The sequence below is a fragment of the Oncorhynchus clarkii genome, chromosome 20 (assembly GCF_045791955.1).
Source record: "Oncorhynchus clarkii lewisi isolate Uvic-CL-2024 chromosome 20, UVic_Ocla_1.0, whole genome shotgun sequence".
Classification (NCBI taxonomy): Eukaryota; Metazoa; Chordata; class Actinopteri; order Salmoniformes; family Salmonidae; genus Oncorhynchus; species Oncorhynchus clarkii.
Genome location: NC_092166.1, coordinates 12854231 through 12873439, shown reverse-complemented (window position 1 = coordinate 12873439; position 19209 = coordinate 12854231). Strand labels below are relative to the sequence as shown.

The 19209-nt window shown below is 43.6% G+C and overlaps 1 protein-coding gene across 1 annotated transcript in view; it reads left to right on the top strand.

Annotated features, from left to right (window-relative positions):
• The first annotated feature begins 746 nt into the window (after window positions 1–746).
• LOC139375927 (small conductance calcium-activated potassium channel protein 2-like) overlaps window positions 747–19209 on the top strand; it is a 51561-nt gene continuing 33098 nt past the window's right edge. The window contains exon 1 of the mRNA XM_071117895.1: window positions 747–2039. Coding sequence (XP_070973996.1) covers window positions 747–2039 — 1293 coding nt within the window. The remainder of the gene's footprint in view (window positions 2040–19209) is intronic.

Here is a 19209-nt window from a genome sequence, read left to right as displayed (position 1 = left end):
ATGTTTTTATATAATTATGCTTTGTGTGTAACGCAATACGAAGGTGTTTTATATAGCCGTTGTGACCACCTCTGGTTATACATGTTGTTGTGTTCGACTATGCAGGCTGTGCGTGCTAGATCATGACGAATTTTTCTGCCTGGTAATCCAAAACCATGTCTAGTCTTGATTAAATATTGAACACTGAACTGCAATTCTCAAGTATTATAACAAAGGAGGATTTTTAACGATTATTTAAAACAATTTCTCGAATGTACTATGTGGGCCATGTGTAAACAAAAATGATGGCGCGTAAAGTCGGGTTAGGTGACATGGGTTTTATTAGAGAATATTATTAGGCCTTTCATGTCATGCTTATATTGAATGATTGAATGTGGGGTTTTATAGAAAACTCGTATTATAGACCTAGAAACTACCGTAGTGATACAACCGAGTAAGTAGTAATGGTACGATATTTAAGGGGCACATTTGGTAGAGACTATAAAAGAAGATTCAATTGGAGAGAAAGTGATTGTCTGCATGGTTGTTGTGGCAACAGTGGAAAGTCAATAGTCAAGATCCAATGCGTTAATAAACGATTGGCCTTATACTGTGTGGATCACTTTCATCTCTATTTCGCAATCGCATCAAATATGATAAATATATTGCGCGTATTGTTTTCGTTAAGAATATCCTCTAACCTGTGTGCATATTTGGTTACCAATATTCTAACGAAGGCGGTGTTTTGTCCGTAAGGTGGCGTTTTAATGCAGGTCCTGGTCAAACCTACCAATGAGACGAGTCGGCTCTATTCTGCTGGGACTGATCGCAATGAACGGGTGTCGGAGCTATACAAGGCAAACGAGCAACCACAGCAAGACTCGGCTTTTAAGGGGATGCGGCATCGATACGCGGGAGCTGTCTATCAGCACCAAATCCCCGACGAAGAGCAAGGCAGCGCGCAGAGCCGAGACCCAAACCCAGTCTCTCCAGTTTTCAGTCTGCCGCCCCCTCCTCCGTCTTTCAGAGAGCGTTCAACTACCACCTCACACTACCAGAACCACGAACTGCCTTGTCTGAGTCAACCCTCTCGGAGAGGTATCCATGCCTGTCAGCCGCAGCACGGCGAACCCCCACCTCTGACAAACTACGACATCGCCCAGCGACCGTCACACCGGGTCTGTGAACCCGACGGGCAGCCAGCGCACCTGAAGCAGAACCTTTGGGCCGCAGTCGGCTCGCAGCCGCAGTCGGAACAGCCTGTTAGTCAGAGCTGCCACTGCAGTTTTTCCGAGAAGGCGAACCTTTCTCACCAGCGCCAGCCCCTCACTCACCCGCCGCAGCCCTCCCTATCTTTGCCGTCGCCGCCAACGTCGTCCTCTTTGCTGTTTTTGCAGGAATCTAATCGCGGGGAACATTTCCAAAGCAGTGCCAATTACCAACAGGCGAGCATCGTGGAACACTGCAGGGGAGGAGAAGGAGGAGGAGGGTACCGAGACCAGAAGCAGTTGTTGCAGCAACACTGTCAAAGACTCCAACACAGGGACCCCTCCCCTGAAGCAATCCGAGCAAACTCGCAGAAAGGGCGCACAGTAAATGTATGCGAGTCAATCGAGGCTAATCGGCGAGCATTCGAGTCCCAGGCTCAGGACCTGCAGCAGCTACAGCAACAGCCACTATTGCGAGCTCAACAACAGCTACTGGTGGGGAGCAGCTTGCCTATCAACTACTGCGCCAACGGCTCAGGAGAGGTATGTAGGAATAACCAGGCATCACTGCTGCAACAGCATCAGCAGCAGCAAGACGCACTGGGGCTATGTCCCCAGCGTCCGCAGCACTGTGACCAAGACTGCAATAAGTCGGGGCGAACTAACCAAGCCAATCAGTCGCAACAACATTGCCGCGACTCCCGTGTAAACCCACCAACGCAGCCGTACGGGGGGAACTCGTCTGCGACTGGCAGTAGCAGCAAGAGCAGCCCTAACTACGGCTCCAGCTATCACCTGTGGCCGGAGAGCCCGCATAAGGAAGAAGAGCGGATACTAATCGATCATTATCAGGTACATTTCTAATTTGCTCATGCACCGTTGATATGTAATAATTAGGGTCTGAGAAAGCTGTAACCTGTAAATTGACTTTAACCTATAACGTTTCTAGTCCATGGCCACGCCTGCCACATAGTTTTTTTTATATAACAGCGCTGTGTGTGGGTTATTTGTATGGATGGAGACAGTAGTTATATGTTTCACAGGTAACGTTACTAAGGATCTATGTAACTGTGCTACTGCTTCTTCACAAATCACTCATGTAACCTATGACACCCCCGCACGAACAACGCGCGCGCGCGCGCACACACACACACACACACACAGACACACACACACACACACACACACACACACACACACACACACACACCTGTTCCATGTTGCAGGAACAGCGAGTCTTTTTTTTGCGTGTTGAAAAAATGTAATCTGTTCTCTCGCAGCCGGAGATAACTGTCTGTTGCATCTTCACAGTAGGCTTCTCTCTCCTGTTACACGTTTTGGCATAGTGCCACAGTTATGACAACACGTATTGTGTTTAAGCACCTTACCATAGTCCCGTTTTTCATTGGATGCTTTGTACTGCAATGTACAAACTAATGAAAGGTTTGGATACACATACTGTGAAAAGCTAACCCATGACATAACATACATGTAGCCTTACAGTGAATTCAGGCTGGAAAATAAATGCCAAAATATCTTTGCATCAGAGGTTGTGCTATTGTAAGTAATATAATTATTTTATTTAAATATGGCTTTAAATCATTAAAAAAATGTCCCTCTTGTGAATTTATATAGCTTTTACATTCAACTATAGATTTTCATATTGTGCATGCATTCTCCCTCATCATAAAATGACCAGAATCAAAATGATTACAACTATTTTTGAATGACTTACATTATACAATCGTATTAAAAGCTTTTTTAGTCTATCAGACATGTTAACAACTACTGCAAGTATTCTGATAGACTCACATACTTATCTATTCATGTTTCCCTCGAGCTTCCTGCTTCAATCTTATTGACTTGCCCTTAATGAGGTTGGCTCCCCCGTTTTGAAATCCCTTAAACAAAACAATTGTGACAGCGCGAGACAGATAAAGTGTATACAATTACAGCATCCTGCACCTCACCCCGAAACTCAATAGCTGATCCATATTGATGGCAGTCTGATATTGTGTCCAGCCTCAATAACATTGTTGTTTTGAAAGGTACCTTGCTGGTCCCATTGTGAGCCTTGTGTAAGTACTCTTTAATTCTTTCTACTTACTGGTATAGAGGTGTCCCCTTGGACAGGACAGTGGCTCCGGCTGCTGACTGGCTCCTGTTGCCAGCCTGTATACCTCTAAAAGGAAGATGGGCTCACGTGTGTCATAAGGCATAAGAGATGAAGGAGAAAGCTATTACACTATTACAGTAAAGCCTTTGTACTTCTCCTGACAAACTGGTTATAATCACCCTATATGAGCTATAGGAGGTCAATACTGTATATGTCACCGTGCCACTGCCACCAACTTGATACCGTGTGACATATTGCTTGTATTTATATCGAGGCGATGCTGCTGTGTTTGCATCTTGTTGGCTTTTGCTTTTTTGCTCAGGTTTTTTTATGTTCTTTTCTTTTTAAAAAACAGAATCTTATCAAGACTAGTTGTTTTCCAAGAGTAGTCTAATCAAGTCTATCACTATTAGTGCAGTATTAATGTTGGGTATGTGATTAGACTTAGTTAATACAATTGTGTGATTCAAGAGCCTGTCATGTCGACAGATCCCCTATTTTGTTATGATTAGCGGTGCTGTTAAGGCTCCAACCTTTGCCAGAAGAAACAGATTTGTTGATTTAACTTCCTCTATCGGTCACCACCAGGCCTCTTGTATCAGTCATCACCAGGCCTCTTGTATCAGTCATCATCAGGCCTCTTGTATCAGTCATCACCAGGCCTCTTGTATCAGTCATCACCAGGCCTCTTGTATCAGTCACCACCAGGCCTCTTGTATCAGTCATCACCAGGTCTCTTGTATCAGTCATCACCAGGCCTCTTGTATCAGTCATCACCAGGCCTCTTGTATCAGTCATCACCAGGTCTCTTGTATCAGTCACCACCAGGCCTCTTGTATCAGTCATCACCAGGCCTCTTGTATCAGTCATCATCAGGCCTCTTGTATCGGTCATCACCAGGCCTCTTGTATCAGTCATCACCAGGCCTCTTGTATCAGTCATCACCAGGCCTCTTGTATCAGTCATCATCAGGCCTCTTGTATCGGTCATCACCAGGCCTCTTGTATCAGTCATCACCAGGCCTCTTGTATCAGTCATCACCAGGCCTCTTGTATCGGTCATCACCAGGCCTCTTGTATCAGTCATCACCAGGCCTCTTGTATCAGTCATCACCAGGCCTCTTGTATCGGTCATCACCAGGCCTCTTGTATCAGTCATCACCAGGCCTCTTGTATCAGTCATCACCAGACCTCTTGTATCAGTCATCACCAGGCCTCTTGTATCGGTCATCACCAGGCCTCTTGTATCGGTCATCACCAGGCCTCTTGTATCGGTCATCACCAGACCTCTTGTATCGGTCATCACCAGGCCTCTTGTATCGGTCATCACCAGGCCTCTTGTATCAGTCATCACCAGGCCTCTTGTATCAGTCATCACCAGGCCTCTTGTATCAGTCATCACCAGGCCTTTTGTATCAGTCATCACCAGGCCTCTTGTATCGGTCATCACCAGGCCTCTTGTATCAGTCATCACCAGGCCTCTTGTATCAGTCATCACCAGACCTCTTGTATCAGTCATCACCAGGCCTCTTGTATCGGTCATCACCAGGCCTCTTGTATCGGTCATCACCAGGCCTCTTGTATCGGTCATCACCAGGCCTCTTGTATCGGTCATCACCAGGCCTCTTGTATCGGTCATCACCAGGCCTCTTGTATCAGTCATCACCAGGTCTCTTGTATCAGTCATCACCAGGCCTCTTGTATCAGTCATCACCAGGCCTCTTGTATCAGTCATCACCAGGCCTCTTGTATCAGTCATCACCAGGCCTCTTGTATCGGTCATCACCAGGCCTCTTGTATCAGTCATCACCCGGCCTCTTGTATCAGTCATCACCAGGCCTCTTGTACAAGGCCCTTTGTTTTAGCTCCATTAGGCGTGTAGTGTCGTGCATGTTTCCATTGGTTACCTTCCCATCCTCAAGCTCAGCGCAGCCAACACCTTGTAAGTAAACACACACCAATGAACAAGCATCACCCTCCTTCATTAACAGGGGTGGAACCCGGGCCACATCCTGTATGCTGGGAGTGAATGGCACGATCTCTGATAACACATTCACATTGTATTGGGGAGGTGGATGGGAAACACCATTTTCTTCTGCATCCGGCATGAAGGAGGGAGTGAGTACTAACCTAAAGGCCTTTGCTAATTTATTGTGCTTTTTCCCATTTTTTTGTTCTGCATTTAAGTGCTGCTACTCTACGCTCGCTCACTGAAATAGATTTGTGTTTCCATATTTGTTGCTATGGTGAGGAAAACCTGGAATTGTATATCTAGGCCTCTCTATGGCATTGTATATCTAGGCCTCTCTATGGCATTGCCTGCGTACAGAGAATGAAGGGAAAAATGCCCTCCAAGGTTTGACATACATTGTACACTCATTTTGCTCATACACACATTGCACACACACACACACACACACACACACACACACACACACACACACACACTGGGCGACTGCTAGGGTCCTAATAGGAGATGGCTTCTTATCCGCTCAACAGTTCACATGGCTCTGTTGCGTTTCATCTGAGTGATTTTGCACAAGAAGAGGTGTATTGAATTATGTGCAGAGTCCAGTTAGATACAAAGAGTGGGGGGTTTCCTCAATAGCCCAGAGCAGTACAGCCGTAGCCCGCCATCACTCTATGTGTAAGATATTTTTGCTCTGGTTACCCAAGTGCAATTTGTCTCGTTTATGTTTGACCTCTGCTGCTTGTTCCGTGTATATTTGACCTCTGCTGGTTGTCCTGTGTATATTTGACCTCTGCTGGTTGTCCTGTGTATATTTGACCTCTGCTGCTTGTCTCATGCATATTTGACCTCTGATTCTTGTTTCCTGTTTTTACATGTCGTAACCTGACATTATTCTTTAGTTTCTATTTTGTATTTACATGTTTTACTGTGTACACACAATTGCCATAGCACATTGCGTAACAAATGACCCAGGTTCATTTATGGTAATTTTTGTGCAATCGTAGCCAAGTTAAGTCAACCACATAATGTATCACAGCCATGCATATGCTTGGTGGCTAATTATGTAATTGATCTTGCCTACGTCCTGTGTTAGGGCCATGATCAGTGGTCAGGAACTGGGAGAGTATGAATAATGGCACTGCAATTTGATATTGATCATTCATCATGAGATAGAGACTGGAAGAACTTATCAGTGGGATGTGTTTCATTACATCTGCCATAGTGAAACCGTACCAGTTGGCAGGTGTTTCTGAAAAAATATTTTAACACTAGTTCATATTAAAGCAAATTGCAATTCACTGTAATACACTGTAAGATTGAATGAGATAGCCCTTACAGCAGAGATAGGATACTGTATGTCTCATCTCATACTACTGTGCCTCTTACACTAAATCAACTCACGGTTCCTTGACTGCACTAAAATATGCGTGTCTGAAAGCATCTCTCACCGTTGTGAATTACATTTAGCCCAGTTAGTGCATGTGTACTGTAGCGTGTTGCCATTGTGCGGCTACCCAGGCACTGTATTCCACCCCTTTGGTTTGAAGTCTTAACCTTAACTTAAGCTAAGGTCCTGGTGCCCTAAGCTTTGGATTTGACTGGAGACCACTTCATTTTCTTCCGTATCAAATATAATGCTGCTGTTGTAAACCTCACCAAAAACCCTTGGGCAGATGAATACATATTCTGTGTAAAACAAAAGGTGCAGTCGAGTTTTCATGCTCAAACTGCCTTGAACCACTGTTTACAAAGGATACGAATATGAGTTTGTAACATTTCCACAGAGACCTGTGGTAGTAGGAGGATATTTAAACCCCTTTCACACTGAAATATGTATATTAGCTGTTTCTGCCATGGACTTATTATATTATACAGCATGGTGTGGTATTTATCAGAATTTATAGAAAGCAAGGAGAAATATTCAGAATGCAAAGAATACTTACATGTTTGTGCACCCATCAGAGAACAAATGCACAATGCATGCCATTGCAATGAGTATCACAATGGTGTATCATTGTTTGCATAGTGTTAAAACTGTTGTTCTTACTTGCACATAATTTGAATGGGACTCTGTCGATCCACAGTCTCAGTTGATTGAAGCATTGCAGTACAGTATGATTTCATTAGTGCCAGTATATGTTTAGGAGATTGAATTGGATGGAGCATGGCGCTTGCAATGCCAGGATACTGGGTTTGATTCCCGGGACCACCCGTATGTAAATAAAAAGTATGCAAGCATGACTTAGTCGCTTTCGATAAAAGAGTCTGCTAAATGGAACATGTTATGTTACGTATATAATTGTGTTTGTATGCGCCTGTGTGTGCATGTGTGCATGTGTGCATGCGAGATAGAGAAACGCAGAGAGAGACAGAGTGTGTAGGCTACTTGTGTGTGGGAGGGTGTTAGCAGAGGTGCAAGTGCCCCCTCAGATTTGTCCTGTTTTTTTTATTTTTCAGATGTTGAATTAATTACTAAACTTGTTTTTTTTAGGCCCAGTTTTTATCAAAATGATTTATGAAAAATATCTGTCAGTGGTATTTTTTGGAGGGGGCACACTGACTGGACCAGTAAGTGTTTCCTTCCAAGGTGCACCACAGAGCAAAGATATGCTAGATAGGACACTAGATACTCTAGTGCGCTCAGACTGTATCGTCACAGATAGTACGAAGGGACAGATATTTTGGCCGACATTCTGGAAATTTTCTCATCAATGGAACATTTGTTCTTAATACAGTTTTTTGTTCCCAAAACTAGAATCTGTTATGAGTGGACAAGTTTTGTAGGCTTTAACCTTTGCTAAAAAAAATAAATAAAATTGCATTGCTTAGAAGGATTGCAAAGGCAAAATGAGTTATTGCACATGCTTACTTCACAGAGTAGGCATCCTCAAACAGAAACATGTATGGTAGAACGTGCCAATAGGATCTCGCTAGCTCGTGCTTGGCTCTGCCTACCTCCTTGCTTGTTCTGCCCACTATTTGCTCCCATTGGAAATGACAGGCTGAGGTCAATCTTTGTTATAAAATCTTTGTTATCGTCAGTGGAGGAGGAGAGAAAGTGTCGAGTTACACACAGCATTTGATTTGATTTTAGCTGTCAGTGATGGGCAGGCCTCACAGAAGGTATGTTTGTAAATTTAAGCTATGTACCCTATGATTCCTTCTTGATGAATAAATAAAACACTCATAACTAGCTACCGAGCATTTTCAGGTTTCAATCAAGTTAGAGTAGCTTGTCTAATTATCTTAGCTGGCATGCCTGCTGGCAAGGTTGCTCGACTTTAGAAAATACTAATTGTCTTTAATTCTTGGGTTATGATAAATTATAAACTGGGTGGTTTGAGCCCTGAATGCTGATTGTCTGACAGCCGTGGTATATCAGACCGTATACCACAGGTATGACAATATTTATTTTTACAGTTCTAATTAAGTTGGTAACCAGTTTATAATAGCAATAAGGCACCTCAGGGGTTTGTGATATATGGCCAATATACCACGGCTAAGCGCTCTATCCAGGCATTCCGCATTGCGTCGCACTTAAGAACAGCCCTTAGCCGTGGTATATTTGCCATATACCACACCCCCTCTGGCCTTATTGCTTAACTATACTAGTGTGTCAGTTGTACTAAACTCCTAAGGCATAACATTTTCAACAAAGAATTAGGCATGAAGATTATGGCTCTAGGTTGCAGGAAAAAGCTGTTTCCAAGCTCATGTACTTCATACATGGGTGCATGATGCCCCTGGGTGTTATCATACCATTGTCATCTCCATGCCACGATCTTCCCTTAAAAGCGTCAAGGGCATATGGACTCTATTGCTCCCTACCGTCTGTTGAAATGCCCGTTTCCTCCACAAAGATACTGGGATGCATTTAATGTGTCTTTGGGAAGATTCTCACAATCGTCGTAGTGAGGAGACCAAAGCGCAGCGTGGTGTGAATACATACTTTTAATGAATGACGAAAAAACACGAAGTACACTAAACAAACAAAATAACAAAACGACTGTGACCACTATCGAAACTGAGTGCTAACATGCAACATCACATAGACAATAACCCACCAACCACAATACAAAACAGGATACCTAAATATGGTTCCCAATCAGAGACAACGACAGACACCTGCCACTGATGGAAAACCACATCAGCCCAAACCACATAGAAACAGACTAACTAGACATGCAACATAGAATGCCCACTCATATCACACCCTGACCAAACAAAATAATGGTATAGAGTGTGACACTGAGTTCTAACAACAACCTCCATATGCATCTCTGGTCATGTTGTCACAAAGAGGAGGGATTTCCAACACGATTCCTCGTGGTGATGTTAATAGCTACTATTAACTATTCACCCCCCCCTTGGCATTTTTCCTATTTTGTTGCCTTACAACCTGGAATTAAAACTGATTTTTGGGGGGGTTTGTATCATTTGATTTACAGAACATGCTTACCACTTTGAAGATGCAACATCATTTTTATTGTGAAACAAACAGGAAATAAGACAATAAAACAGAACTTGAGCGTGCATAACTATCCACCGCCTCCAAAGTCAATACTTTGTAGATCCACCTTTTGCAGCAATTCCAGCTGCAAGCCTCTTGGGGTATGTCTCTATAAGCTTGGCACATCTAGCCACTGGGATTTTTGCCCATTCTTCAAGGCAAAACTGTTCCAGCTCCTCCAAGTTGCATGTGTTCTGTGATGTACAGCAATCTTTAAGTCATACCACAGATTCTCAATTGGATTGAGGTCTGGGCTTTGACAAGGCTATTCCAAGACTTTTAAATGTTTCCCCTTAAACCACTCAAGTGTTGCTTTAGCAGTATGCTTAGGGTCATTGTCCTGCTGGAAGTTGAACCTCTGTCCCAGTCTCAAATCTCTGGAAGACTGAAACAGGTTTCCCTCAAGAATTTCCCTTCATTTAGCGCCATCCATCATTCCTTCAATTCTGACCAGTTTCCCAGTCCCTGCCAATGAAAAACATCCCCACAGCATGATGCTGCCACCACCATGCTTCACTGTGGGGATGGTGTTCTTGGGGTGATGCGTGGTGTTGGGTTTGCGCCAGACATAGCTTTTTCCTTGATGGCCAAAAAGCTAAATTTTAATTTCATCTGACTAGAGTACCTTCTTCCATATGTTTGGGGAGTCTCCCACATACTTTTTGGCGAACACCAAACGTGTTTGCTGATTCTTTTCTTTAAGCAATGGCTTTTATCTGGCCACTCTTCCATAAAGCCCAGCTCTGTGGAGTGTACGGCTTAAAGTCGTCCTATGGAAAGATACTCCAAACTCCGCTGTGGAGATTAAACAAGTTATTTTTTTCATTTCACTTCACCAATTTGGAATATTTTGTCTATGTCCATTACATGAAATCCAAATGAAAATCCATTTAAATTACAGGTTGTAATTCAACAAAATAGGAAAAACGCCAAGGGGGATGAATACTTTTGCAAGGCACTGTATGTAGTTTGATATACAGTACCAGTCAAAAGTTTGGACACACCTACTCATTCAAGGTTTTTTATTTTTTTTAAACTATTTTCTACATTGTAGAGTAGTGAAGATATCAAAACTATGAAATAACACATATGGAATCATGTAGTAACCAAAAAAGTTTTAAACAAATCAAAATATATTTTACATTTGAGATTCTTCAAAGTAGCCACCGTTTGCCTTGATGACAGCTTTGCACACTCTTGGCATTCTCTCAACCAGCTTCATGAGGTAGTCACCTGGAATGCATTTCAATTAACAGGTGTGGCTTAATTTGTGGAATTTTTTGTGGAATTTCTTTCCTTTTCTTTAATGCGTTTGAGACAATCACTTGTGTTGGAAGGGGTGGTATACAGCAGATAGCCCTATTTGGTAAAGGACCAAGTCCATATTATGGCAAAAACAGCTCAAATAAGCAAAGAGAAACGACAGTCCATCATTACTTTAAGACATGAAGGTCAGTCAATGTCAAAAATTTCAAGAACTTTGTAAGTTTCTTCAAGTGCAGTCGCAAAAACTATCAAGCGCTATGATAAAACTGGCTCTCATGAGGACCGCCACAGGAAAGGAAGAACCAGAGTTACCTCTGCTGCAGAGGATAAGTTTGTTAGTTAACTGCACCTCATATTGCAGCCGAAATAAATGTAATAAAAGTAACAGACATATCTCAACATCAACTGTTCAGAGGAAACTGCGTAAATCAGGCCTTCATGGTCGAATTGCTGCAAAGAAACCACTACTAAAGGACACCAATAATAAGAAGATACTTGCTTGGACCAAGTAACATGAGCAATGGACATTAGACCAGTGGAAATCTTTTTTGTTTGTTGGTCTGATGAGTCCAAATTTGAGATTTTTTGTTCCAACCGTCGTGTCTTTGTGAGACGCAGATAAGGTGAACAGATGATCTCTGCATGCGTGGTTCCCACTATGAAGCATGGAGGAGGAGGTGTGATGGTGTGGGGGGTGCTTTGCAGTTGACACTGTCATGATTTACTTAGAATTCAAGGCACACTTAACCAGCATAGCTACCACAGCATTCTGCAGTGATACGCCATCCCATCTGATTTGTGCTTAGTGGGACTATAATTTGTTTTTCATCAGGACAATGATCCAAAACACACCTCCAGGCTGTGTTAGGGCTATTTGACCAAGAAGGAGAGTGATGGAGTGCTGCATCAGATGACCTGGCCTCCACAATCACCCGACCTCAACCCAATTGAGATGGTTTGGACCATGAAGGAAGGAAAAGCAGCCAACAAGTGCTCAGCATATGTGGAAAAGCATTCCTCATGAAGCTGGTTGAGAGAATGCTAAGAGTGTGCAAAGCTGTCATCAAGGCCAAGGGTGGATACTTTGAAGATTCTAAAATATAAGATATATTTTGATTTGTTTAACACTTTTTTGGGGGTTACTACATTATTCCATATGTGTTATTACATAGTTGTGATGTCTTCACTATTATTCTACAATGTAGAAATTGTCAAAATAAAGAAAAACCCTTGAATGAGTAGGTGTCCAAACTTTTGACCGGTACTGCATGTTGTTATTGTAAACACACACACACACGCACACGCACGCGCACACACACACACACACACACACACAATGTTCATAGCTATGTAGTTTGTTATGCTGGTTTAAACACACACGATGATGATGTTCATCGCTAAGTAGTCACTACGTGGTTTGATTATCACGGTGAGCAGTCAGTGTAGCTATTGACATTTTCATCGCTAAGGCCTTGTTGTGTTGTGCAACACTAAAACAAGTATATATGAGAAGAATATGGAACCTCCCCCCTCTTAGGGCTTTCTGATTCTTAACCCCTTTAATAGACTCCCTCACGAGTCCTTTTGTCACTGTGCCAGCTTATTTTTTAACCCTTTCATGGCTAGTTCCGGGGGTGTCCATTTCATAACCACCTCCATCCTATTTCTCTCTTTTCTCTTCTCAAGTGAAAAACCTTTTTAAATAATAAATGTACACTAAAGGAGCCCGAGGGCATTAAAAACAGCAGCAATGAATTGTATTACAATTAAAAACACATCATAGAAGCAAACTGTATCTGGCCACTGTGAGCGCAATTCCCAGAACTTTGTAGAAAGTCGGACGTAATTGCCGGGCATTGGGAGAATCCTATGGAGAATATAGGGATTCTATTATATTTGGGGCTCCCAAAATCAAAACAACACAGGTTATGCGAGTAGTATAGTGTGTTAGTGTACTGACTGTAAGTGTCTGGGCAGTGCGGGGGGGGGTTCTACTGGGTGCTGCCTGAGTCAGAGCCACGCTACGTCACATGTCCTAAGGGCTTTCTCTTAGAATAGACCTGAAGGACAGATATCTTGTTTTGTCTTGTGTTTTCCCGTCATTTTCCACCGGGATTCTGAGGTATAGCGGTCATTTCCTGGGTAGGGTCTCGATGTACTATGAAGGTGGTTACAGTTGCACCAGGAACAAGGTTTGCAGCTGTCTTTTCCCCAAGAGAATTTAACATAAAGGTGAAAATGGTAGAACTAATGTTACAAGAAGGAATAAAGCATTAGGGTAAAGCCTACCACAAAAACAGGTGTGAAGCACTTAGTACAACCTGGGTCTAATCTCCACGTTAATCCATTGCTCTTTGCATTGCTGTCTCTCTCTCTTTTTTTTCTTCTCTCTCTCTCTCTCTCCCTCTTTCCCTCTCCAAACTAAAACTCTGTTTTCTTGTCCTTTTCATATAATAAATGTAAGGCTGGATATCCACAAAATTCTCCAGTCAATCTTTTCTGAGTTTGGTAATGATCCATCCTATGCTATAGGTTGTTATGGTAATGATCCATCCTATGCTATAGGTTGTTATGGTAATGATCCATCCTATGCTATAGGTTGTTATGGTAATGATCCATCCTATGTTATAGGTTGTGCTGGGCACTGCCTGCTATTGATGTTTCGGCCTCTGTCGGAATTTAGTGGAGGCTCAAAATGACTACTGAAGTTGCGTTCTGAGACAGTAAGTTCAGTGCTGTGAGACAAAGTCGTGTGATTGCACCCAGTACTGAAATAGGTTCCGGTACTGTTTTATATACTGTTGAGCTAATATTCTATAAGAGGAATAGGAGCTTAAGCAGTAGAACATTTGAGGTGCCGGTACTCAGCTCCGGTGATCTCCTGCCCAAATCAAGCACTGACTGCACCAATGAAAGAGTATTTATTGCCTGTTTTGATAACCTCAGAGTAAAATGTATGACTGTTTGTCCCTATGATGTCAAATAGTCATGAATAGTCAAATAGTCAAAGGCTGCATAATAGGATGATGTAGTCTAATGAGTCGGCAAATGTTGTACATTTGAAAACAGAGGGGCCTTTACTGGTTTAAAGTGTGTGTGTGTGTGTGTGTGTGTGTGTGTGTGTGCGTGCATGCGTGGAGGGGGGCCGACTCCTACTGCGAAAACAGAGGGACACGCTGGGAGAGAATGTTAGTGTTCATGTGTGTGTATTAGTAGGGTATTCCACCTAATCTAGAATATATACAACAATCTAGCATCAATCAAGTAATCAAGAGGTAATTGCATTCTATGGAGGGGAATGGGCCAATAGCAAAGATTAGTAAAGAGGAACGTGCTAGACAGGATAAGCAGAACATTAGAATGCTGGCCTCGTTGCATTTGCATATTCAACAGCAAGACTAAATTATACTAGGATTGGAGTCACACATCAATGTTTAGTTTGGTGAGAAAAGTCAGGATTTTTTTTTGTCACATTCTGTCACATTAAAATTCCACATTTTGTGAGGACCATTGCAAATCTGCCAGCCAGTCTAGAGCTGTGAAGCATTATGTACTAATACCCGGGTAGCACCCACAACTAATACCTGGGTAGCACACACAACTAATACCCGGGTAGCACCCACAACTAATACCTGGGTAGCACACACAACTAATACCCGGGTAGCAACCACAACTAATACCCGGGTAGCACACACAACTAATACCTGGGGTAGCACCCACAACTAATACCTGGGTAGCACACACAACTAATACCCGGGTAGCAACCACAACTAATACCTGGGTAGCACACACAACTAATACCCAGGTAGCAACCACAACTAATACCCGGGTAGCACACACAACTAATACCCGGGTAGCACACACAACTAATACCCGGGTAGCACACACAACTAATACCCGGGTAGCACACACAACTAATACCTGGGTAGCACACACAACTAATACCCGGGTAGCACACACAACTAATACCATGTTAGCACACACAACTAATACCGTGTTAGCACGCACAACTAATACCGTGTTAGCACGCACAACTAATACCGTGTTAGCACGCACAACTAATACCATGTTAGCACGCACAACTAATACCGTGTTAGCACGCACAACTAATACCGTGTTAGCACGCACAACTAATACCATGTTAGCACGCACAACTAATACCCAGGTAGCACACACAACTAATACCTGGGTAGCACACACAACTAATACCGTGTTAGCACGCACAACTAATACCGTGTTAGCACGCACAACTAATACCGTGTTAGCACGCACAACTAATACCATGTTAGCACTCACAACTAATACCGTGTTAGCACGTGTAACGGATGTGAAACGGCTAGCTTAGTTAGTGGTGGTGCGCGCTAAATAGCGTTTCAATCAGTGACGTCACTTACTCTGAGACCCGCGGCTTTTGTGGAGCGATGGGTAACAATGCTTCGTGGGTGATGTACTAATACCCGGGTAGCACCCACGCACAATACTACCTGGGTTTTAGTATGCACAACTACTACCCGGGTAGTGAACATGACTTCTAAAACCCGGATAGTACACACGACTTCTAATACCTGGGTAGTACGCATGATTTCTAATACCTGGGTACTATGCATTACTAATACCCGGGTAGAACACGCGGCTAATACCAGGGCAGTATGCACGACTAATACCTGTGTATTAGTACGCACAACTAATACCCTGGTAGTACACATGACTAATTCCCAGGTAGTACGCACAACTACTAATACCCGGGTGTTAGCACGCACGACTGATACCTGGGTATTAGTACGCACGACTAATATCCGGGTAGTACCCATGACTAATACCCGGGTATTAGTCTGCACGAGTTATACCCAGATAGTACGCATGACTAATTACCAGGTAGTACACACAACTACTAATACCCGGGTATTGGTAGTGCATACTAACAATACCCGGGTACTAAACACTAATAATACCCGGGTAGTATGCACCAGCATTATCTATGTTTAGATTTATCGTTGACTTGACTCTCTGAATGTGTTCAGCACGTATGTCGTAATCAACTTATCAACAAATTCAGGGAGTCAAGTCAATGATAACTTCCAGGAAATTCCGTAAAATTTCAATTCATGACTTCATGAGAACACCTCATAGATCTATGGACAATTTTAGAAAACGAGAACTGAATTCCAAATCATTCTCTGAATTGTCTGGAATTGATAAAGTAAGACATGCTACTAATGAGTTCCTACTGTATATTTCTCCCAAGAGAGTCCCACAACCTTTAGTTTGAACACTCTGATCACTCTTAGAAGAAAGGGTTCTACCTGGAACCAAAAATATTCTTCAAAGGGTTCTCCAATGGGGACGGCCGAAGAACCCTTTTAGGTTCTAGATACTCTAGCACCTTTTTTTCTAAGAGTCTGTGTCTCCTTTCAAGGGGACAGCTTTATGTGTCCTAATTAGTGCACTATTGTGATGCTGCTGAACGCCCAGTGCATTATTAGCTCGAACAATGACCCTTCAACACGGGCAGTATACCTGTCTTGTCGTCTCTGTTGTTTTTTTCTTCTTCTTGTTTTGGACATAATTCATTTTTCTTTTCATCTCAGAGGAGACAAGGGGGATGATAATGCCGCTTCAGGAAGCCTGTAATTGTGCCTGTTATCAAACTGCAGTCATTTTAGCCACAGGATTTGCTCAAAAGGCGAACCATACTGATTCCACGGAGGAAAACCCCTACTGGGTTGTCTTTTCTTCGGGGAAATGCATGCTGACTGTTGTACATGGGATTGTACTTTCTTAGAAAGACTACAAATATACTGAACTAAAATATAAACGCGATGTGCAACAATTTCCACTGTTTATCTGAGTTACAGTTCATACAAGGAAGTCAGTCAATTGATTTGACATGACTAGGCTGGGGATGTCACATGACTGGGCTGGGGATGTCACATGACTGGGCTGGGGATGTCACATGACTGGGCTGGGGATGTCACATGACTGGGCTGGGGATGTCACATGACTGGGCTGGGGATGTCACATGACTGGGCTGGGGATTTCACACGACTGGGCTGGGGATTTGACACGACTGGGCTGGGGATTTCACACGACTGGGCTGGGGATTTGACACGACTGGGCTGGGGATTTGACATGACTGGCCTGGGGATTTCACACGACTGGGCTGGGGATTTGACACGACTGGGCTGGGGATTTGACACGACTGGGCTGGGGATTTGACACGACTGGGCTGGGGATTTGACACGACTGGGCTGGGGATTTGACACGACTGGGCTGGGGATTTGACACGACTGGGCTGGGGATTTGACATGACTGGCCTGGGGATTTCACACGACTGGGCTGGGGATTTCACATGACAGGGCTGGGAGGGCATAGGCGCAGCCATGGTGGGCCTGGGAGGGCATAAGCCCACCCACTGTGGAGCCAGGCCCAGCCAATCAGAATGAGATTTTCCCCACAAAAGGGCTTCATTACAGACTAAAATACTCCTTGTAAGTATGGAACATTTCTGGGATGTTTTGTTTCAGCTCATGAAACATGGGACCAACACTTTACATGTTGCGTTTATATTTTTGTTCAGTATATATTAGTTAACCATGAGGCTATGCTGTTTACCGTGTACACTGTACATACAGTGTAGTACACAGGAAGGATTCTATAAGCAATTGGTCGCACCGTTTACATTGAAACGTCGTTGTTATACTGTCTATCAAAGTACGTTCACACCTTTCCTTAGACCATTTTCAAGGCCACATAGACAGGCATAGTTGAATGGGTGGTGGTGTTTTACTACATGTTTATTAGTAAGACATACAGAGATCCTGGCTGGCCCTGTTGGTTGGGTTGAACAGCCCTGGTGCCTGCTCGCCTGTCACAGAAATATGACAACATGACAAACCGTCAGCTATAGCCTATAGCTCTCCTTCTCAACAGGGGCAGGCTGAGGAGGTCCCCAGGGGTCTGTCCTCTCTTTATTTCCTTCCCTCTCTCCACCCCCCCTCGTGTCCCTCCATTTTCTCTGTATGAGTTGGCCCCCTCCACACATGTGCCACATGTCCGAATACACATATTATGCAGCCACACACAGCAGGCAGGCAGGCAGGCAGGCACACACACACACACACACGCACGCACGCACGCACACACACACACACACACACACACACACACACACACACACACACACACACACACACACACACACACACACACACACACACACACACACACACACACACACACACACACGCTTATGCACACACACACACAAACCCACACACACACAGGTTGGCTTTTACACAGGTTAAAGGGATGAGTAAAGGAGGGGGGTCTTCTATTAGATTGGAGCCGGTTAAAGGGATGAGTAAAGGAGGGGGGTATTTGTCCCTATTTACTTGTCTTCTATTAGATTGGAGCCGGTTAAAGGGACGAGTAAAGGAGGGGGTATTCTATTAGATTGGAGCCGGTTAAAGGGATGAGTAAAGGAGGGGGCATTCTATTAGATTGGAGCCGGTTAAAGGGATGAGTAAAGGAGGGGGTATTCTATTAGATTGGAGCTGGTTAAAGGGATGAGTAAAGGAGGGGGTATTCTATTAGATTGGAGCCGGTTAAAGGGATGAGTAAAGGAGGGGGCATTCTATTAGATTGGAGCCGGTTAAAGGGATGAGTAAAGGAGGGGGTATTCTATTAGATTGGAGCCGGTTAAAGGGATGAGTAAAGGAGGGGGCATTCTATTAGATTGGAGCCGGTTAAAGGGATGAGTAAAGGAGGGGGTATTCTATTAGATTGGAGCTGGTTAAAGGGATGAGTAAAGGAGGGGGTATTCTATTAGATTGGAGCCGGTTAAAGGGATGAGTAAAGGAGGGGGCATTCTATTAGATTGGAGCCGGTTAAAGGGATGAGTAAAGGAGGGGGTATTCTATTAGATTGGAGCTGGTTAAAGGGATGAGTAAAGGAGGGGGTATTCTATTAGATTGGAGCCGGTTAAAGGGATGAGTAAAGGAGGGGGCATTCTATTAGATTGGAGCCGGTTAAAGGGATGAGTAAAGGAGGGGGTATTCTATTAGATTGGAGCCGGTTAAAGGGATGAGTAAAGGAGGGGGCATTCTATTAGATTGGAGCCGGTTAAAGGGATGAGTAAAGGAGGGGGTATTCTATTAGAT